At 45.5% G+C, this 22,705-nt stretch overlaps 1 protein-coding gene and 1 long non-coding RNA gene across 2 annotated transcripts in view; both read left to right on the top strand.

The window, feature by feature from the left end:
* The first annotated feature begins 1,674 nt into the window (after positions 1-1,674).
* Kcnq3 (potassium voltage-gated channel subfamily Q member 3) overlaps positions 1,675-22,705 on the top strand; it is a 305,224-nt gene continuing 284,193 nt past the window's right edge. The window contains exon 1 of the mRNA XM_074069238.1: positions 1,675-2,436. Coding sequence (XP_073925339.1) covers positions 2,051-2,436 — 386 coding nt within the window. The 5' untranslated portion in view covers positions 1,675-2,050. The remainder of the gene's footprint in view (positions 2,437-22,705) is intronic.
* Positions 6,208-22,705, top strand: part of LOC141421747 (uncharacterized) — an 87,161-nt gene continuing 70,663 nt past the window's right edge. The window contains exon 1 of the long non-coding RNA XR_012446449.1: positions 6,208-22,705. This exon is cut by the window's right edge and continues 48,873 nt beyond it. This is a non-coding gene — a long non-coding RNA (uncharacterized lncRNA).

Raw genomic sequence — 22,705 nt, 5'->3', positions numbered from 1 at the left:
GGGCTCTTCCTATTTTATATTAAGTTCTCATCTTGGAATCAGCTTCTAGGCAAACTATTCTGTTGTAGCAAGCAATTTATCATTGCGCCAATACCACAGTGTTTCAATGATTTCTTTCTTATAGTTTAACTTCCTTCTAGAAACTCCTTTCTCCTTGGTTCTGAGACTTCTGAGTTTCTTTGCTCTGTCAGTACTCCCACACAGGTGGTCCTCCTCTGTACCCCTAGGCTCCCCACCCTCACTCTCTGCCCTCAGGCTCCCTTTTCTCCATCTCTCTCCTTCACTTTTGCTTTCCCTACCTACTCCAGGCACAGTTTCTGATTCCTCTGTCCTTGCACACTGGGGCTGGATCCTGGGTCTTGCTCATAGCCTGGCGCCTCTTCCCCAGTCAACAGTCATGAGGAGAGAGCAGGAAGTAAAGGAGGTGTAGGTTCCTTGGAGCAGCAGGGAGGAGGGCCCTGCAGGGGAATTGCAGGAGCTCCTTGCCCTCTGCCCAGGATTGCCCAAGTCTGCAGCTGATGGTGGTGATTTCAGCTTCCTCTCCTCTCCAAGAGCTCTGGCCTTGCTTCTCTTCTGCATTTGCTCTCTACACAGCACTTCTGGACATTGACGTCATTGCCCCAGCTTGCCATTTGGGTCTTGCCTGAAAATGTCACCTCAATGGGGCTTTCCAGGACCAGCCAATCCAAGGCATCTCCCTCCTGTCACTGCTGGGAATTATTCTGCTCATACTTGCTTTCTCGGTACGGCCTTCCCACCTGTCACTAGACCCCAAGCATTATAAGCTCAGCGACCGCAGACCCTGCACTGAGAGAGCAGTGCCCCTGTGGCCAGACAAGCTTACTCTGTGAATTTAGTGATTCTTTGAATGAGCAGAATCTGGCCAGAGGCAATGACTTACCTGCAGCACACATTAGGAGCAAAGCAAACTAGGATTTCATACCCGGTGCTCCAGGTCTTCAGCCCTCTGCCCACCCACGGGTGCGAACTATTCAAGGGGACAGCAGCAGTTTCCCCCCATGCACCTTGAACCACTGGGAATTGGGAGCCCTGAGCGCTGCTGCCACTGAACCTTGTGGGTTCGCGGTGCACTTGGCCTTGAACATCCCAGCAACTTGGATTTTACCTGCAAAGACAAGAAGCTGAGGTCGAGGCTAGGGGAGTTAAACGTAAAGCTGCAACCACAGGACAAATGCTGAGAGGGAGAACCCCAATACCCGCTCCATTTTTTTTTTTTCTTTAAATCTTCAAAGTCCTGCCCAGGGGAAGCCCCAACGCCCACGAGTGCTTAGGGAGGCAGGTGCTACAGCCGCAGCACGCAGGACCCGGCAGCAGTGGGGGGCGGTGGCCTTGGAGATACCGGTTCTCAACCCCAGGGTAGCAGGATAGGGGGCGGAGGGGGGGCGGGGCGCCGCCGGGGTCTCCCGCCACGACGGGGCGGGACAATGGGGCCCCACCCCGGCGAGGGAGAGAGGGAGGCGGGAGGCTTGCGCTCGGCCCGCGGCGCGCTCGCTGCTGCTGCTGCTGCTGCTGTTGCTACTGCTGCGGGGCTGAGACTGGAGCGCGCGGGAGGGGCGCGGGTGGGAGCGCGGAGGAGGGAGGAGGAGGTGGCGGCGGGCGGGAGGGCGGCTGGCACCGGGCTTGTAAATAAACTGCGATGCTGTCTCGGGCTCGCCGGCTCCGGTGCCGCCGCCGCCGCCGCCGCCCCGGAGCGTCCGTGCCAGGATCCCGCCGCCACGCGCCCTAGCGCCTCCGAGCCAGTCTCGCGCACCTCGCTCGCTCCCCGCAGTCCCCGGCCTGCGCCCCCTCGGGGTCCCACGACTGACCTGCTCGGGATGTGACCTCCTGACCCCCCCCACCCGGCCTCCCCTGCCCCCCGGGAGGCCCGCCTTTGCCTGCTTTTGGGGGGGGTGGGTGGGGACGGGCGCGCGGATCATGGCATTGGAGTTCCCAGGCTTGCAGCCGCCGCCGCCTCATCCACGCACCCCAAGCGCCCCTTCTTCCCCGAGCAGCAGTGGAGAAGGCGAAGCGGCCGGTGGGGGCGAGGCAGATGGGGCTCAAGGCGCGCAGGGCGGCGGGGGCGGCTGGCGGCGGCGGCGACGGGGGCGGCGGAGGCGGCGGGGCTGCTAACCCAGCCGGAGGGGACGCAGCAGCGGCCGGCGACGAGGAGCGGAAAGTGGGGCTGGCGCCCGGAGACGTGGAGCAAGTCACCTTGGCGCTTGGGGCCGGAGCTGACAAAGACGGGACCCTGCTGCTGGAGGGCGGTGGCCGCGACGAGGGGCTGCGGAGGACCCCGCAGGGCATCGGGCTCTTGGCCAAGACCCCCTTGAGCCGCCCGGTCAAGAGGAACAACGCCAAGTACCGGCGCATCCAAACTTTGATCTACGACGCCCTGGAAAGACCGCGGGGCTGGGCGCTGCTCTACCACGCGCTGGTGTGAGTACCTGGCCGCCCTGGGGCCCCCTGGGCGGCGGCGCGTGTTGGGGTTCAGGGTTCGGGCTGAACTGAGGAAAGTCTCTGGGGCTTTACCACCCGGAGGTGATTTCCCGATGAATGGAGGCCAGCCTTCCCTCAGTGCGTGTTCCTCTGCTCCGTATGGTATGTCTGTGTGTCTGCGAGCCACTCTCTGTGTGTTGGACACCAGGGTTGAGAAGAACCAAGCGTGGTTTTCCAGCTAATTTGGAGATTGCATTGGCGAGTGTGAGCGCGGGTGCGCATTTATAGCACCTTCTGGGGTGTTGATACGGAAGCTTAGAAGAATTGTGTCATTTTCCTAATTAATGTAGGGCTTGAACAGGGTAACACAGGACCTACCATGAGCGCGGGTTCTGCTTGGGGGTGGATCCCTTCTCTTGGGATGGCCACCGAGTTTAGATTCAGCCTAGAGTTGGGGATGGGAGTGGTGCACACTGCTCACGGTGGTGTGTGCGCGCGTGCCCGTGTGTGTGTGTGTGTGTGTGTGTGTGTGTGTGTGTGTGTGTGTGTTGCATGAGTGTGCTCCCCCTCCCAGGGCTCCGTGCTGGTGTAGAAAAGAACCTGGTATTGCTCTACCTGGGGGCTTGGACTGGCCAAAATGCAAGTCTTTGGGTTCTATTAGGGAAATGAATAGGCGAGGGGGCGGGTTTTCTAAGCCTAGCCTGAGGGGTTGGGGCTAACAGAGCCAGGAGGAAGGGAGGGCTGCAGATTATTTTGTCTGATACATCCCCATGATTTGGGTTCTGATAGCACCTCAGCCTCAATTGTTCCTGCCTCCTGCTTTGTCTGAACCATGGTACTGGGGACATGAGAGGCCTCGTGGAGGTTTGCCTCCAGAGACTTCCCCTAGAATCTCCCTGCTAGTCAGGAGTAAATACGTGGCCAATGGAAACTAGAACTCTCTCTGCCCTGACACTTGGCATGAAAATTCTTTTGCATCTGGGGAGGGAGAGAGGATGCTAGCAGGGTTCCTCACTCGGGACTGGAATTCTGGCTGTCAGAACATACTCAGGGGTTGGCAGGGCACTTGGAGGCCAGCTGCCTCCAAGCCTTGGCTTAGGGTTCCCTACGGCTGCTTTTTAGGAAGCTGTATGACTGCCAGGATTTGGGCAGGAAATTGGTCTTGACCTTGATCTGCCCCCCTCACCCAGTGCCTGAAGCAGTGAATTTTCCTCTCTGGCATTCTCCATTTGACCCATGACTGGTAAGGTGGAAAGGGCTCAGAGAACCTTGACCTGTCACTTTTCTCTGGTTGAAAGCGCTTTTCTTCATTTGGCCACCAGGTGGGGTGTCCACACAGAATCTAAGATTTAGCAACAGGTTTCCTCAGAGCTGACCAAAGCCTGGAGATGGTGCCTTCCTGAAAACTGAGGGACCAGCAGGAGGAGGGGATCCTGCCAGGAACATGGATTTGGGGGTCATGCCTTTGATTCTGTGTGAATGTGTATTTGCTGGTGTTGGGAAAGGTCTGATAGAGAGAGGCTTAGCAATTATTGTTCTTTCATTTGCACTGTTTAGGTGGTAAACACGATTTAAAATACATTCATCTCTCATTCTCTAGCACTGTGTCTAGTTAAACTGAAGTGAAGTGAATGCTGGACTTTGTGACGGTAAAAAGGCACAAGTATTTAGTGAGTGCACAGAAACACATAGTCCCCACGTCCTTTGCACAAAGATGGTGATCAGTATTTATTTGCTGGCATCCAAATCCAGGGTTCCATGGAAGCTTTCTTCTCCTCCCACCTTTCTGTCTTGTGTGTCTGCAGATGGCGTACCTAAGGCCTGTTATTGACAGAGCTTCGATAGTGTCCGACTCTAGAATTATTTCATCTCCTGGAAGCAGGTTTGCGAATGCCAAACCTATATCTTCAGTTTTCCAGAATCATCCCAGGATCATTTAAGACTGTGAGAAGGAAGCATGGTACATATATACATAAAAATTTTGCTTAATTCTCACACCATTCTATGAGGTAGTAGATGAAGATATGAAAACTTCAAAAGATAAAATATGGATGAAGATATGAAAACTTCAAAAGATAAATCACTTGTCTAAGATCACACAGTAATATTTCTGGAACTCACTTTTGTGGAATTTTGAACTCAGGGTCTTATTCTTGCTAGACACTGTCACTTGAGCCATACCCCCAGCCCTTTTTGCTTAAGCTTATTTTTTAGATAGAATCTCTTCATTTTACCTGGCCTCAGACCCTGATTCTTCTGCCTCTTCCTCCCCTGTAGCTGGGATTTTAGGTGTATGCTGTGTGCCTACTGGACCTCACACTTAATACAGTGGGTCAGCTCTGTTTTGAGCCACGATTACAATTCTGACCCTCTGCCAAGAATTAGGAGAGTGGGTATTTTTCTAGGCATCACTTAGTGCCATTTCCCCGTGGGTAACACCCCTTTGTCACATGGCAAGTGGTGAGAAATGGGAGTGTGGCAATCAAAAGCAACACCTGATCAGAACACAGGGACTCAGTGTTAGGAAAATGTGGGTAGTGCTGAGTGGGGGCTGGGATCGTGGATTCTGATAAATCAGGAGTTATACAAGAAAACTCACGTTGGGTTTGGGCTTCTAACACTGAGGCATGCTTGGCAGGTGGCAGCTGCATCCTATATCTTTCTGCCGCACAGGAGGAAGCCCAAGCAAAGGAACATGACTGAACCTTCATTGGTGATTTAGGGTTTTGCAAGGCTCTGAAATTCATACTTGGAAGCATCCATTAGCCTGTTCTAGGCTGTGGCTAATGGCAGGAGGGGGCCAGAAATTAGGCTGACCATGAGCTCACAGCTCACAGTCTACTGCTTATTTTTTTTAATGAACCAGACTCATGAGATAAGTTTTTTTTTTCTCTTTCCTGAAGATAGAACATGGAAATCAATCAAACCCAACCCTGCTTTCTATGCCTTAAACCCATTCCTTACCTTCTCCTGGGAACACATCTTTACTTTGGCCCAGCTCTGGTGTCACCACCTCCAGGAAGCCAGACTCCAGGCTGCGCTAGAATTGCCCCTTCTCTGTGACTTCCCCAGCCTTAGTATTTTGCATGTTGCATTAGATCAGTGTGTTTGCTTATCTGCCCCATTGAATTGAGAGCAGGTCTTTATCTTTCTTTTTATCAGTCTCAATCCCCAGGAGGCTGCAGAGCCCAGGATAGGCAGTAGGTAAGCATTTATTGCACAGATGCGTAAAAGAATTCTCTCAACATCATTCTGAGTGAGGTTAGCCTGGCTCAAAAAACCAAAAATCGTATGTTCTCCCTCATATGTGGACATTAGATCAAGGGCAAACACAACAAGGGGATTGGACTATGAGCACATGATAAAAGCGAGAGCACACAAGGGAGGGGTGAGGATAGGTAAGACACCTAAAAAACTAGCTAGCATTTGTTGCCCTTAACGCAGAGAAACTAAAGCAGATACCTTAAAGCAACTGAGGCCAATAGGAAAAGGGGACCAGGTACTAGAGAAAAGGTTAGATCAAAAAGAATTAACCTAGAAGGTAACACCCACGCACAGGAAATCAATGTGAGTCAATGCCCTGTATAGCTATCCTTATCTCAACCAGCAAAAACCCTTGTTCCTTCCTATTATTGCTTATACTCTCTCTACAACAAAATTAGAAATAAGGGCAAAATAGTTTCTGCTGGGTATTGAGGAGGGGAGAGAGGGAGGGGGCGGAGTGGGTGGTAAGGGAGGGGGCGGGGGCAGGGGGGAGAAATGAACCAAGCCTTGTATGCACATATGAATAATAAAAGAAAAATAAAAAAAAAGAATTCTCTCAGGATTCTGGGTAATCAAGACTTGCTGTAAGGGCTTTACCACGATCACAACAACAGATAGTAAGTAGCCCAAGTCAGCATGACAGTATTTAATTAGGAGAATAGTCTTTGGGAGTGTTGGACTGTGGAGAGAAAGAAGTGGTGGGAGCCCATGCTTTTCTCTCTGGGGAGGCTGATCTCAGCACCACTTTTTCATCCTATTGCTGAGAAAGACTGATGTTACAGAAAGCATGCTGAACTTGGAGTTCACATCTGACCTTTCCCTTGAGTATCTGCTAATTTGGGATAATCTGGAAACTAGGGATGATCACACTGCCGTGTCTAGGAGTAGTTTCTAGGCTTGAAGAAAATGGTGTATGACCAGCCCATTATCAGGGCTAATTAACTAACTCTTTAATTAATTAACTAACTCTAATTAATTAACTAACTCTTTAAAAGTCATACCCACCTCCACTGACTGTTCTGACCTTTCAGGGGACTCCCCTCTTCCTAGCCTGTTAGTGGAGATGCTGGCCTCACCTTGGCACTGTTGATGACTCGGCACAGGGCAGGCATCCTGCTGCCCTGGCCTTTTTTTTGCAGCCAGCTGGGCTTGATCATTCACTCGCCTCTTGACAAACCAAGGGAAAATGATCTCGAGAAATATCCACTGATTGCTTTCTGAGGTGGGCTGGCTCCAGGGACATCTGGCAGGCAATACTGGGTGGTGAGACCCAAGGACCCAGCAGCTGCCCTGGAAGCTGAAGGGTTTGGCTGGTGGACTTAGCATGCAGATTTACAAGGGGTGCAAGACGAATGTAAAACATCTAGACTTGTTGTCAAAGGTGATCCATAAATTATTTCTGTCTTTTGCTTCCCCTCTTGATCATAATCTGCCACCTTCTTGCATACTTCACAAAATCCATGCATATCCCACTTTGTAATGATCTAATTTTATTTTTCTCTTCATTCCCTGAACTCATTGCCTTCCTCTGGCTCTCTTCTTCATGACATTTTCCAGCCACTCAAATAGAGTGACAGAGCCACATCAAAGGTTGACACAATAGCCCCAGGACTGTTCACATCTCTAGGCAACAGGGAAGCTCTGTGCTTCCCACGCAGGTTACTTTACTGTCTAAGAAATGGGCTCCCAGCAAGTGGCCAGCAGTGCTGCGGAGGGTGAGAAGAGCTTCTCTCTTACAAATGAACCCCAGCTCTGAGAAGTTAAGTGATTGTCCTGGCTGTTGGAGCTACTAAAGTGGCAGGACTGGGATCACTAAGAGTCCTTGCTCCTGTGTAGTACTTTGGTCACTATGTCATGGCTATATGCAGTGGACAGTAACAGAAGAGGACTGGAATGCCACTCCCAGGATAAAGGCTTTCCAGCTGCCTTTCTGACAAGTTGCCAGGGAAGAACCACAGCTGCTGATCTCAGGCCACACTTTGAGTATCTAGACTTCTGCAACTTTGACATGACCCAGGTGAAAAGGTACCACGTACCTGAAAGAAAGAGATCTGTCAGATTCCGCCTCAACCACAGTTGTCCAACTTGTTTACAATGAGACAAACTAACTCCACTGTCCTTCTGACGTAATTCAGTGGAGATGTACAGCATGTCTGCAGTGTGCCCCCAAATGATATGAATCTAATTATGAAGAAATGACAAATTCAAATTACAGGATATTTGACATGGACTCCAAAGGATCCATGTCACAAACACCCCAACCAAACAACCAAAGAGGGTGAGAACTGCCTGAATTAAAGGGAACTAAAAGACCTGATTACCAAATGCAATTCTTGTCCTCGATTGATTTCTGGAGAGAAAAAATGAATAAAATGAAGGATGTTATTACAGGGATAATTAGGAAATTTGAACACAGGAGCCATATTAGATAACAATAGTGTATCAAAATTTAATTTTTTGAGTATGATATTGCATTGTGGTTATGTAGGTAGATGTTCTTTTTATTCTCTTTTTGCTTTTTTTTTTTTTATAATTTACTGGAACTGTCAGTTGGAACTCAGGGCCTCATGCTTGCTTGCTAGTCAGGTGCTCTGCCACTTGAGCCTTACCCATAGCCCTTTTTGCTTTGGTTATTTTTGAGATAGGATCTCACTTTATGCTCCTGCAGGCCTGCACCACGAGCCTCCCATTTGTGCTTCCCTGAGTAGCTGGGATCAGCCATAGGTTAAGATGGGATCTTGTGAATTTTTTGCCCTGGTTGGCCTTGAGCTGTGATCTTCCCAGTCTTCACCTCCTGAGTAGCTAGGATTAGAGGTTTGAGCCACTGCACTCAGGTTTGCTCTATTTTTCCTGAAGAGATGTATGGTAAAATATTTAGTAGACAGGAGTCATGATGTTTAAAATCCTCAAATAGTTTAGAAATGTGTGTGCATATAAATGTACAATACATTGACAAAGAAAGAGAAAGAAGCAACTGTAGCAAAAAAATATCCAGGTGAAGATAATATATGTGTATTATTTTACTTTTATTTCTTAAAAATTTAAATGAAAAAATTAAAATACCTTTAAAAAGAATATAACTAAACACACAGAAACACACCAAACACATACATGAGTACTGATGACAGGCATCATCCTCAGGTCAAACCATTGACTTAGCTGGGCAGGTTTTCTTAGATTTGTGAGTTCAATACACAGACCATGTCACCAAGCCCCCAGCCTTGGGCTTTGCCCAGGTAATGACAAATGCATGGCAAAAGATATAGCTTGGTATGTGCTCAGAGCTGCCAAGCCTGGTGCCTGGCTGATGAAGGAGATGAGCCACAGTCCTTCCTATATGGAGAGAGAGGATGGAAATAGCTAATTGTAAATAGTCCAGAATCTAGCCAATGCAGAATCTAGAATGAGGAAGCCAGGAGAACAGAAAAGGGAAGTTCCCCAAAGGCCCATGTGTGGAAGGCTTGTTCCTTGGAATGGCTCCATTAGGTTTTTGTGGAACCTTGAAGAGGTGGAGCCTAGTGGGTAGTCTTCAGGTCATTGGGAGGAGTGCCTGGGAAGGGATTGTGGAGCCCTGGTCTCCTCTCTCTTTCTCTTTCTGGCCATGAGGTGAATGGTTTCTCTCCACCATCCAATTCGGTCACGATGTGCTGCATTGCCCAAGGTGCAAGGCCAGGAGGCCAGTTGATTGTGGTCTGGAATATCTAAACTTGTGAGTCACAATAAACCTTTTATCTTCATAAGCAGATTATTTCAGATGTTTGTTATAGTGACAGAAAGCTGACTAACATAGGAGGCATTGTTAATCTTCCTGTGTTGTGTGAATGAAGACTTCTCCAAAAGAGCTTGAAGCAGCGAGGAATGTGGTAAAGGCATAAACTGCTGGTCCAATTGATGACTGGCCTCCTTCTTCTCCTTAGACACTGAATGTTAAACACAGTGCAAACTTTTTGTAGTTGTTGTGTTGGACCTAGGGCTTTGCACATACTAGGCAAGTGCTGTATCACTGGGCTATACTCCTCCAGCCCGTTGCTTTTTTTTTTTTTTTAATTCTGTAAATGTTTCAGAGTTTCATAAATCAAGTGTGATCCTGTGGAGTTTGCCCAAGGGTCAGAGTCCTGCTCCCATTTACTTTATTATCTGGATATAGAGGTTTTTTAAGAATACAAACAAAATATGTTTAACCTTTTAACAATCAGGACAGGGTCACCAGATGCAAGGAAAAGTCTTGCTTCAATGTCAGTGTTCAAATGTGAACTGAGGGCATATCTTTTTCAGATGCTGCTATGTGGTCTGACTTTGGGTGGCCCAGGACCCTGTGGGTTTGTCAGTTATGCATCAGCAAGCTCTCAGAGAACTCAATCTGCTGGGTGATATGGATGCCTCAGTTAGTACACATCCTGCAAAATGGGTACTGCTATGCCCATTTTGGTACTATGGAATTTGCCCAAGGGTCCTACCGGGTGGAACTGATGTGAGACTCCCACTACAGGGAGTGCTTTGAAAGCCACAGAGAGTGCAGCATTCAGAGGTAGCATTTTCCTTAAGCTCTAGAAGGATCAGGCTCCACAGTTAGGTCCTCATCTCTACTGGGTTCAAGCATTTTCCCACGAATATATTTGTCACATTTCTGTTTGTATACCACTGTATATTTTTATTGGGAACCTATTAGCCATGTAACTTAATGCCTATGTCCATAAGAACATCAGGTTCACTAAGGTGATCACCTTTTGGGAAAATGAAGAAAATAAATTATTTGGAGGTGACAAGATGGAAATCAGTACATGGTTTTCAGGCCACCTTTGGTTTTGCAGATGTTGTATATCTTAGTTCTTTTGCTCCTGTAACAAAATACACTGACTGTGTAATTTATGAAGAAGAGAAACTAATTTCTCACAGTTCTGGAGTAGAGGATTCCAAGATCAAGGCAGTGGCAGGTTCCTTGACTTGTGAAAGTCTGGTCTTTGCTTTCAAGTGCCTTGAAGATTGTGTCCTCATGAGGAGGAACATTGTGTCCTTATATGGCAGAAGGTGGAAAGGCAAAAGGGCTGAACACGTGAAAACTCTTTCATACAGGTGTTACTCCCATTCATGAAGGGAGAAACCCCCCTGACATAATCACCACCTAAAGGCCTCTCATCTTTTTTCCATTTCATTGGCCACTAAGTTTCAACATGTGAATTTTGGAGGGTACACATTCAAATACTAGCATCATAGGTGGAGATCAAACTCCATTCAAACTGTAGCCCTGTGGGATGGAACTTTCCATTCTGCCAGAGAAGGAATAGAGGAATATGAAATATTTTCTTCAAAGAACAAATTGGGTCGTAACTTAAGGACAACATTGCTTCTTGCATGCAGTTTATGAATATGAGTAAATAATTATGCTATTGACTCGTGGAACATCATATACACAGGCTCCTAGGTTTGCTTACTCTTGCTGAAGTCAACCCTCAGGGCTGGTTCCCTATTAGTCCTCTTCCTCCCCTTTTTCAAGTGTCATATGAAAACATCTAAACCCTGCAAGAGGGTAACAGCCCATTAAAATAGCTAACTAGTATATTGGTAATGTTTTTACTTCATTTTGTAGTTTATGGTATTATGTCTTGGGCAGCACCACCAACTGTTCAGTGTCAGGGTAACTTGCTTTCTATGTATCACTTACAGCAGTTGTATTCTTACAATCCCCAATCAGGTCTTCTGAAGCCAGTGTTTTATTAGAGGAACAGGCAGATAGCTTCTTTGCTATTGACTCTCTTTGCCATAGACAAATAGGTTCTTTGTCAACTTGTCACAGCAGTTTAAGTTCATTTCTTCCTTTAGGATGTCTTCTTGGGGGTCTAGGGTGTGTTCTTATGCAACAAAACTTGTCAATATTGAATTAGGAGAATATATCATCCAGCCTGGCCTTCTGTCCTGGTATAAAACCATTTAGTACTATCAAACTGTGCATCTCCCTCCTCCTGTCCCTTCCTTAAACCCTAGCTTTCATTTCATCTTACTTCACTTGTATCAGCTATGGATGCCTCTCCCAGTCATGCCAGTCCAGAAGAAGGAAGCCAACAGATATTATAATCAGCAAGTGTCATCATACTAACCATAGACCCCTACTCAGTAGCAGCAGATGGGAATAGATGGAGAGAGATGCTTGGAGGGGACTGCAGAGAAGAGGAAACTGAGGCCCACAGCAGTCAAACACTTGCCTAACATTATATTGCTGACTTGAAACAGGGCTTCTCCCATGGCCAGCCTCTTCTCGTGGTCCTCCAGCATCTGTGTCCAGCGGAGCAGTGTTACCTGAGCCTCTGCCCTCTGGATTTGCAGCTGTTTTAGTCTCAGAATCAAATCGTATCCAAAGCAGGGCTTTAGTAGATGAGCTCTTTCCTTTGCTCCAGAAGAGCTATTTGTTCAGAATGTTTTCTTTCAGCAGTGAGATGGGTTATTGCTCAGGGCCGCACTTTTTTCATGGTTCTTGTGGGTTGTTTATGAATGAACAGAAGAAAGATTTAGGGAGGTGCAGGCTGACTGGTCATGTGTCCACGCACAGCTCTCAATGGCCTGTTGCCAAGGAGGGCTTCTCCCGTGCTCAGATCCTATAACGGAGGTCCTCTTTTCTCTGTTCCTGCTCCCATCCAGCCTCTACTAAGGGTCCTCTAAAACAGTCTCCAAGCTCCATGGAGTCCCTGAGATGAGGCATTCAGAACCATCATGGCATGACAAATTGGGTTGTTATAGTCACCTGTGGGGTTGCACCATCATCTGTTCCTTCCATGGAAACCTGGCTAATTTTCATTACTAAACATCCCCACCATTGATGGGAAGATTTCTCAGCTCTTAAGTGAGCACTGTAGACAGTTCTCCTTACGTGTGACTGAGAGCTGGCCCAGCGTTCCAGCCACCAGGAATCCATGTCTTATCCCAGTCTTCTGTTGATTTGCTCTGTAGTCTTTTAGTAAGTCATTGTGCTTCTAATAGCCTCAGATTCTTTATCTGAACAATAAATGGAACCATTTCCCCTGCCTTCCAGCAGGATAAAGGAGATGATGGTGATAGTGCCCAGGACTGTGTTGGCCCAGTGGCAGCCTGTGCTTTGGTTTGTGTTCCCCCAAAGTTTATTCAGCACCATGTTATTCTCTCTCTAGTTTCCCCATAACTGCCCTCACCTATGAGCTTTTAATATTACAGGCACATTTGTTTCTAGGCTTGATTTTGTAAAAAGAAAAAGATAATTTTCATCTTACTGCATCCCCTAAAAATCAGTCTTTCCCTCTTGGAGACAGTCGCATCACTATCGAGAATGTATGACTTATAAGGTGACCCCCCAAAAAAACTGGAGAAAAAGCAACACTGAGGAAAGTGGGGAAATAAGACAAGAGGAGGAAGTAGACTGAAAGTAAGTATTAGAAAAACAGGTTACCAAGAGGGGTGACTGAGGCTCAGTCTTTCTGGGAACCATCAGAGGTACCATACAACAGCCTGGGATGATCCCTGAACTCAGTACAGTGCAGGATCAGGGATGCAACTGAGGGGCAGAGACAGCCCTCAGAAAGAAACACCAGACAGATGCTGAAGGTGTTCCTTTGCACAATGCCACCTGAAGCAGGTGCTAGAAGTGAGATTTGAGGAGGCCCCAGAGGGCCCTGGAAGAAGCTGTACATGTGCTCTGGTTCTTAGTGAAGAAAGTCTTGCGACTCAAGGTTCACCAATGTGTCTGTTTTCTCAGTGGTTCTTAAATAAAGGAAGTCTTGAGGCCTAAAGCCCATAGTCATTTAGTGCTGTTTTTTTCTCACTGATTGTCCATTCATTATCATCATTGAGGAAAAAAAAACTGAATTAGAAGTATTTGCAAACGTGTTTGGTGCCTGATATCTGATGATACTGAATCTTTTAAAACTCTTTCTATCTGCTGGAATTGCAGAGCTTCCAAAAGCAACATTAAGCCTGCCCACTGCCTGCCTTATCTGTAAGGGTAAGAAGTTCTCCCCCTTGTTGAATTTATGGTACATTCACATTTTACTAATTCCCACCAAAAAAAGCAAGAAAGACATTTAAATAAGCACAGACAACTACAGGCCTGCTGACGCTGTGATTCCAAGTGGCTTTGTGATACTTTCAAAGAATGAAGCATCTTACTAATTTATAATGTGAGGAACTGAAGTGTTTTCAAAGCAAGATTGGAAAAAGATTCCAATGGGTTTGACGTATCTTTTGTTGAGAAGATGGCAGGATTCTGGCTGTGAACTGTGCTGCTGTGACTTCTGCCCTGTGCCTAAGTTCTGGTTTCCCGGGAAGTAATTAACAGTCCCCTTCTTTCTTCTGGGACACTAAAAGAAATGAGATTTCTTCTTGAATTTCTCTTTAGTGTCATGATTTCAGCACTGGATTTGACTAGGAAGGAATTTTATGGAAGAATCTTAAGCCATTAGGTCTGCTGTTCACGACCTGAGATATGCTGACTGACCACTCCTCACGATGCCAGGCCCAGTAGACAGACACCATACCCTGAGCTACGAATAGGGAATACAAGAGCAAATAAATCAGTTTCTACTCTCATGGTAGGAGCAGGGATGTAAATAAGTGCATAATGGCGTGATACTCACTCTAATGTATGAATATACTAAGCATACTTGGGGGCCGCAGATATTGTCACACTGTTTAAATGGGTCAGGGGTTTCCATCAACAAGAAATAGATTTCATCATGTGGACGTGGTTGGTGGTCTCCTTCTTCCTCCTGTTTCTCATTACAACTGACCATGACCGAGTTGCACATTTAGAATTGCAGGGCTGGTGTATTCTCACTGAAGGAAAGGGCTGAAATTGATGCCAGGGAGAGCAGAGTCACAAATCTAAAGCTGGTGACCCTTGGGTTGAACTAGTTAAAGAGTTTGAAGACTTGGCTTTTGGCTCAGTGTTTTCTGTCTGCAAGCATGCATTCTCCACAGTCCAGTGCTTAGTGCAGTTCATGGCCTACCAGGTCCTCAGTCTTCTTACATACATATCAACACTGAGGAATGTGACAGAAGCAGGGATGGCCATAGGTGAGTACTGGCTTTCAAGCCTGCCTGAATCATGTTTTAGCTGAGTAACCCCTTATCTTCCTAAGCCTATTTCCTCACCTTCACACATAGCACACCCGTCCACATGGTAAGGGTGAAATGAAATGGGCCTGATTTGGGTATGGGTAGGTTTTGGGTAAATAGATGTCATTTCCCCATTCTTTTCCAGTTCTGGTAAGTGAGTTCCTTGAATATAAGCAATGTTGATTGAAGTCAATACCATGTCTTCTAAGACCTAAGATTATGCCCCTGAGCAGGGTGAAGTTCTACTAGACTGTCCATTGTGGAAAAGAAGGAAATTTCCAGTGAGGTCGGAAAAAGCGTATCTAAAGAAAAGATTCTATTACTGTCTGACCCAAATTTCCTAAGAACACAGAGATACTCAGAAAAACACTGTCCAGGCCTTAAGCTCCAGGTGGCTCAGGCTGGATTTATACAGTGATCTTGACTTCTAAATACTGTGCTCATGGATAGAGAAGGGAAGAGGTATCTAGAAGGTATTAGCTACACTTGGGTGAGTAACTGGTACATTCTTCCCTAGACAAATTGTGTTTTCATCTTACAGAAAATAAGTTTTGTAGAATGCTCTTGTTTCTTTTTGCTTTGGCTGTTAGGACTGTGTGTCAAATTTTGGCTACCTAGTGCAACAGCCTATACACTTCATTTCTGGATTCTTCTTCCTACAGGTTTTCCCTATAGGAAAATGCTTTGTGTCACTGTTTTCCATTGTCTTTTGTTACCATTTCATTTTCCTGGTGTTGCCTCTAATCCTTTGCAGAAAGAGGCTGCTCCATGTGGTCATGGAGCCTGTCACATAGAAGCTGTAGAACCTTAGTAAATATTGAAAATGCATTTGTTGAGTACAGCCACACAAACTAGGTTTTTTTTTTTTTTGAATCCTACCAAATTAACCTAATTAACCTAGGTTATTTCATAGATGTGAGTATACTGCGGGCCAAATTTTATCTTTCATGTCACAGTTATTGCATATGGTAAAAATTCTATACAGGCTAAAAGTTATGTTTTTTTGTCTTCCCTGAGTGCTAAAATTGTGTGTGTGCTCAGTGAGGTGTGTGTGTGTGTGTGTGTGTGTGTGTGTGTGTGTGATTTGTGTGTATGGAGAGAAAGAGACAGAGAGGATATTCTTTAATTTTCAGATATTAATGGTAACAGTGCTTACTTCTGTTTTTTTAATGACCTGCTGTGACCATGGTTAAACATTAAAAACATCATGACATTTGATCCGTGTGACATAATTATCAGATTTGTATAAATGGCCCATTTTATCATTGGGGACACCAAGAAAATTCAGAAAAATGGATTTTCTCAGGTTTTACAGAGGCATGGCTGGGAACTGGACTGGAAATTTGGAGTGTGGCTGTAGTACTGTGGTCAGAAGTTGTGAGTTCTACTCCAGCTTGTCACTCACTGCGTGCTGATTTTCTGTTTTTCCAATTGTTTTGTAATTGAGATATAATTTGCATGCCATAAAAGCTTGCCATTTAAAAGTATACAATTCAGTGGTTTTCAGTATATTAACAAGGTCATGTAAGAGTGAGTTGATTTTATTTTATACTTGTTAGTGTGAATCAAAACCAAAGTCATGGTATTAAAAAGCCATTAGGATCCTCCATTTTTCTCATCAGCAAAAGAATAGTTGTGAAATTTAATGAGTAAAAGACATGGTTAAGAGAGTTAAAAGACAAGTCACTGATTGGAAAAAAAAATTTCAAAATACATGTATGATAACATATAGGGAATGCTTACAAATCAACAATAAGAAAAACAACTCCATTAAAAATAGACAAAATATCTAAACAGACATTTTGCTATATAGATGGCTACTAGACATGTGACATGATGCTCAGTATTTCATTAGGCAATCACAAATGAAAACAACAATGAGATATTAGAATGGGTGTGGCTAAAATTCCAAACAGTGATGACAGCAAATGTTGGCAAAGACATGGAACAACAGGAACTGTAATTCATTGCTGGTGGGAATTAAAAAATGGCACAATCACCATGGAAAATGATTTCTTACAAAGTTGCACATAGTGTTACCATCATGTCTTAGTTATTAACTCATTCAAAATGTAACGCCATACCAAAACCCTTCTGCAAATGTTTACTGTAGTTTTGTGCATGATCAACAGAAGTGATACAACTAAGATTTCCTTCAGTAGGTAAATGGATAAACAGTTGTACATCCATACAATGAACTGTTACTCAGTGATAAAAAGAAATTCTCCGCTGAGCCATGGAAGAAGACATGAACGAACCTTAAATGAATATTGCTGAGTAACAAAAGCCAGTCTTCAAGAATGTCATACTGTATGATTTCAGTCACATGGCATGTGCACAAAGAAAAACCATAGAGACAGTAAAATTATCAGTGGTTTCCGGGGGCTCAGGGTCAGGGGAGGAAGGTGGAATAAATGAAGCACTGGCGATATTCCAGGAGAGTTAAATGGTTCTCTGTGACGCTGTAAGCGTTGGGTACGTGACTTAATGCATTTACCCGAGTCCATAGAACTGCACAGCACAAAGAGTGACCCTTATGCTCCGAATTAAAATTAGGAGGTCAGTAAGGAAGTTCATAAACAAAATCTCACATTGTTGAGAGTATGTCAAAGGGACACAGGAGCCAGGAAAGAATATGGATGGTGACAAGACAGTCAGTCTCAATGACACATAAATGAACCAACCACAGTGAAGGATGATTGGGAAGAGGTGCTGCCTAAAGGGCCTGGCAGAGAAGGGAGTCTGTGAGAGTGAAGGCAATGGAGTGGTGGATGAGGGCTGTATTGTGGTGGTTAGGGTGGTTTCCTGGGGGAGTGAAGTCAGAGATCCTAATATGTGGATGTGGAGACTGGAGCTGAACAGTGAAGAAAAAATGGTGACAGTGGGGCCAGGTTTCTCCCTGTTGGTGTGAGAGTTTACAGAAAAGCAAGAGGACTCTATAATGCCCAGGTAGTAATGGGTTAGAATTGGAGATGTACGTATAAACCACTGCTAAGCTCCATATAAGTGGGTGGTTATGAGTACGTGTGTGTATGCATGGGCTGGCATGCACGCACTCATTTCCTTGTGCTGTCACCTGAGAGACCTTAGAAGATCAAGCCCCTGGACGCAAAGAGCACACCTAGCACTCAGGGCTCAGATTCTGAAGCCGTTGTGCAGTAGAAGGCAATGAATCCTTAGAGGAAATGGGTGATTCTGAGACATGGACAGGAAATATAAGAGGCAAGGCTTGGGTATTTAGTAGTGCCAGAAAGTAAGGAAGTGCTTTAAAAAACAAACAATGGGGGTGGGGGCAGGAGGGAGAAATGACCCAAACAATGTATGCACATGTGAACAAATGAATTAAAAAAAAAACTGTTGGAAGCATGCCAAAGTAACACAGGAGCCAACTGAAAGAGGTCCCAATGGTCAGAACTGGAACAATCTGAGGAACAGTAGTATTGAAAGATAACCAACATACAAAGTAAATATCCATGAGTCCATACATCAGAGCAGACCCACAGTATAAAAATATATCCTTGAGTCCATACTGATACAAGTAAATTATTAAGTGGATACATAAGAGAAGGAGAAACAAATTCCAAGTTTTGTGTAGCAAGTACTTTACCCACAAGGAGAAGCATATGTGGGCAGCACATAGCAACTTCATTCTAAACAGTAGATATGGGAAGAATATCAAAAAGAAACTTACTGGTAGACGATGTTGACACACTTTGCCTCAAGCCAGGAAATCCAGGATAGCGCCAATAGTAGTCAGTCATGTTGACAATATGTACCTTTGACATGATGTAACCAAAACATTTTGCTTTGGTTTCCCTCCCAAAAGCTCATTATCCCAGTTTGATCATAGTAGAGGTGGGGGCCATACAAACTCTAACAGAGAAGCATTCCACAAACTGTCTGACCCTTCCTCCTCAAAGCTGCAAGATCTTCTAAACAAGGAAAGACTGAGATCAGACAGATTATAAGACTGAAAGACTGAGTTCTGTAAGAACTACCTACAGAATTATGACAGCTAAATAAAATATGGGACCATGGACGGGATCCTGAGAGTACGAAAGGGTACTAGGTAAAAACATAAGGGAATTTGAATAAAGTATGAACTTTAGGTAATAATAATAATGCATCAATATTGATTCATTAATTGTAGCAAATGTGCCATACTAAAATAAGATGTTAATAATAGAGCTGCACTTTCTATGGGAGCTTTCTGTACCATGTTTTATTTATACAAATCAAGAACTGTTCTAACGACAGTTTAATTTTTAAGAAGTTCTTCTGTGGGTTTTGTGAACTGAAGTAGGACACGCATTTAAGTCCTCAGACCTATTATTACGATGTGGCAGGTAGAAACATGCACCCTCGGTCCACAGTTACTGCGTGGCAGAGCTAGGCCACCTAGTTCCAGAGCCAGTCGAGCTCCATTACTCTTTCCTCTGCCCTTGTTTTTTTAAGTGATATTGGTGAAATGATTGTTTCCCTAGGAGATGGTGTTCAAGCCACATTGGAATCCCATTAGCTGGCTGGGTCCACTGGAGCCATACTTCTTGTGACCATGATAGAGGAAACAGTAGGTTTCCCCTTGTATATCATTTGTCAAAACAAGTTCACCTGCTCCCTCTACCTTGCAGTGAAGTAAAGCCCACCAGGACTGCCATGATGGGCTTAAAACTGACCTGGGTACATTGCAAGCCAGAACAGGGTTCTATGAGGAGGAGAAAGGTGAAAGAGTGGCTTCTGAGTGAGTAGCCCATGTGCCTGCCTTGTTGTGGTCACTAGTAGCCCATGTCAGGCTGGGACTTGTGACCCAGCAACATCATCAGTCCCATGCCCCATGTGACGTCTATAGAGCTCAGTCCTCTGCATGGAGGACTTCTGAGTCCACTCACATCCTTTCCCACCTTGAGTGATTGAGGGATGGTTTTATAACCTTGGATACCTCCATGGACCTTGCCCATTGCAGTGCCCAAGGAACCTGCTGAGCTACAAAGAAATGATGAAAAGTTACTTTTTTGCTGGATTAAGGCTACTGTAGTTAATTGACTATAGCTGGTTGCGGAACTTGGCTTCTGACTCACCATGTACCCGAGGGAGGCTATGCTGGTTCATGGGTGGTCTGTGGATCGGGGGCAGGAGGCCTGACTCTTACATAATTGTGGAAGGTTTGCTGTAGGCTGGTATGGGTAGAAGACATTTTCCCTGCCCTCAGAGGCCTTGCTGTGCAGACAGGAGGTGGTCATGCAACCACATGGGGGCTTCATAGCTGCAGCAGGGGCTCTGTCATCAGACATGGGAGCAAAGCCTCATTTTGCCACCTGTGCCACCTCCAGCAAGTTGCTTCACTTTCTGAGCCTCCAGTTCTTTGTTGGTAAATGTGATGATATGATCTGTGCCACCAGACTGCAGTGCCCACAGGACAGGATACTGCCTATAAGGTAGCTGATGTGACACTGTTGATGGGAATGTCACAAGCAACTCTCATACAAAATAGCCTGGCACACGTGCTGGAAGTCAAATACAGGAGGACTGTGTGCTGGTTCTGAGATAGTGCTCTAGCAGGCTTCCTGGAGGAGGAAACCTTTGATCCAGGCATGGGAGATGGATGGAGTCAGGGTCAGGGTTAGGGTTCAAGAGTGGCCATTCCCAGTGGCTGAAGCCCAAGCTGTATTTGAGAGTGGGAGGGGCAGGACAGTTGAGTGGCAAGAGGATGAAAAAGATGATATAATGGGAGCGAAATGCCTTTTTTGTAACTGCGGAATTGCTGTGTGGCCTTGGACAAGTCTCTGTGTGGTTGGGTCCTTTTTAGGGTCTGTCAGGGCAGAAGCTATTAGCAGGATAAGATGGGACTGTTCCTCACTGGTCAGGAATTATTGCTGAGTAAAGGCCTGGTCTTTGCATTGGCCCAGTCAGTGGAGAGTTGAGGCGGTGCTGTAAAAATAACGTTATTAAGCAATGACTGCTCAGGGATGGTGGGCAGGACAATCTTCCTGAAAGACCATCTTTCAGGGAAGCCAATCTTTATCAGCGAGCAGCTTGTGTGGGAAGCGGGTGACCTCAGACTGATGGGTGCTTCTCACAGGTTGGGTTCATGGTAAGATGATGCACATCTGATATTAATTGCCTAGTTGCAAGACGTTTTTCAGTTCTGCAAATCTCTAAGAAAACAGTGATTATTTTTGTCAAAAGATCTTTATTTCCTCAGGCTATTCACGTCACTGATTAGTTTGTCCATGTGCAGCTCCTGACATATTATACAGTGGACAGGCTGGAGGAGGTAGCTGCTCCATGGTCCTGTTGTTGATTACCCAGCTCACGGCAATGAAAGAAAATATACTTCCCTTGATTACTGTGGAAGACAGGGGTTGGATGAAGTTAAGTGTAGAGTTCAGTGTGCTAAAGGAGAGATCTGGTCTTAATGCTTCTCTTCAGAATGTAGTACTGTTGGCCAGATGTCCAGCATCCTGGGTCCCTGCCCAGAATTCCTGATGCTCTCAGAACTCCTCAATTGTGATAAGCCATTCTACCCTGGATTTCTCAAAGTTCTGATTGAAGTGGTGGAACCCTTGTTTGAGAACCATGAGCCTCTGTGATCTGTATGATCTATTCTAAAGACCAGGATTCTGGTTAATATCTCTGGCCCTAGATTCCTGGTGTTTACACTGCTAGCAACGACTCAAAGCAAAGACACATGTAGGAGGGTGCAGGATGGACCACACTTGTATGGTTAGTGTGCAAATCACAGTGTTCTTTATGACTTCAAGAATGTCAAAAATGTTTTTGAACTAGAAACAGTTTGTCTCAGATAAAATACCCATATGCATCATTTCAAAGACTGGGGAACATAAAAGTTACCGAAGCACAAACGCCAGGCAGTTGCACACACGTGCACATGACACACATACATACACACACCTCAGTCCCCAAGCACTGGTGTTTGGAACATTAATTAGTGTCACTGCATGAAACAAATTAAGCTGGGGACCTGGTTGCTTCCATCTGGAAAAAAATAGCAGTGGGAAATGCTGATGTGGCAGAGCACTGCTCTTGTTCCTGGAATATCCACATGACACAGACCCTGTCGAGGTGCAGAACTTGCTGTGTCTGAGCCGGGCACTTCTGATGGGGTCAGGGAGGATGGGGACAAAGGCATGGCTTATAGTTCAGGGCTGGGGAAGTCCTGCAACCCAGCTGTGTGACCACAGGCAAATTATATCACTTCTCTGGATTTCAGCTCCTCATCTCTATGATGGGGATGTTAATAGTATCCAATTCAAGGATATAAGTTAATAAATGTAAGTCATGTACAAGAGCACTGGAATGACGATGTGGTGGTGATGAGGAGGAGTCAAGGCCTCTAGCATTCTAGCTGCACAGAACAAGTGAAAAAGGAATAAATTCAAATAGGCACAGAAGTCAGAGTGGGGCACCCAAGCAGAAACATAGCCTTCTTTTTCCATGTTTTTTTTTTTTTTGGCAGTAGTAGACTTTGAACTCAGGGCCTCACACTTGCTAGGCAGGTGCTCTACCACTTGAGCCATACCTTTAGCCCTCCATGTTGTTGTTTTTATTGTGGTAAAATGTACATGTTAAAATCTACCATAATAGCCATTTTCGTATGTACAGTTCAGGAGCACTGAGAATTACTCATGTTATCAGGTGGTCATCCACATCATCTATCTGCAGAAGCTCTCTTGTCATCTTGCCAAGCTAAAACTCTGTGCCACATTTCCCCTCTCCCCGTCAGCCACCATTCTGCCTTCTGTCTCTGTGGTTTTGGCTACACTAGGTACTGCATATGACTGGAAGTGATAGTACTTCTCCTTTTGTGACTGGCTTAGCATAATGTCCTCAGGCTTCACGTTAATTACAGTACATGTCAAAACGCCCTTCCCTCTTACGGGTATATAATAGTCCAATGTGTGTTTAA

The sequence above is a fragment of the Castor canadensis genome, chromosome 3 (genome assembly GCF_047511655.1).
Source record: "Castor canadensis chromosome 3, mCasCan1.hap1v2, whole genome shotgun sequence".
NCBI classification, from domain to species: domain Eukaryota; kingdom Metazoa; phylum Chordata; class Mammalia; order Rodentia; family Castoridae; genus Castor; species Castor canadensis.
The sequence above is the reverse complement of the archived record's forward strand: the minus strand, read 5'-3'. Positions and strand labels throughout refer to the sequence as shown.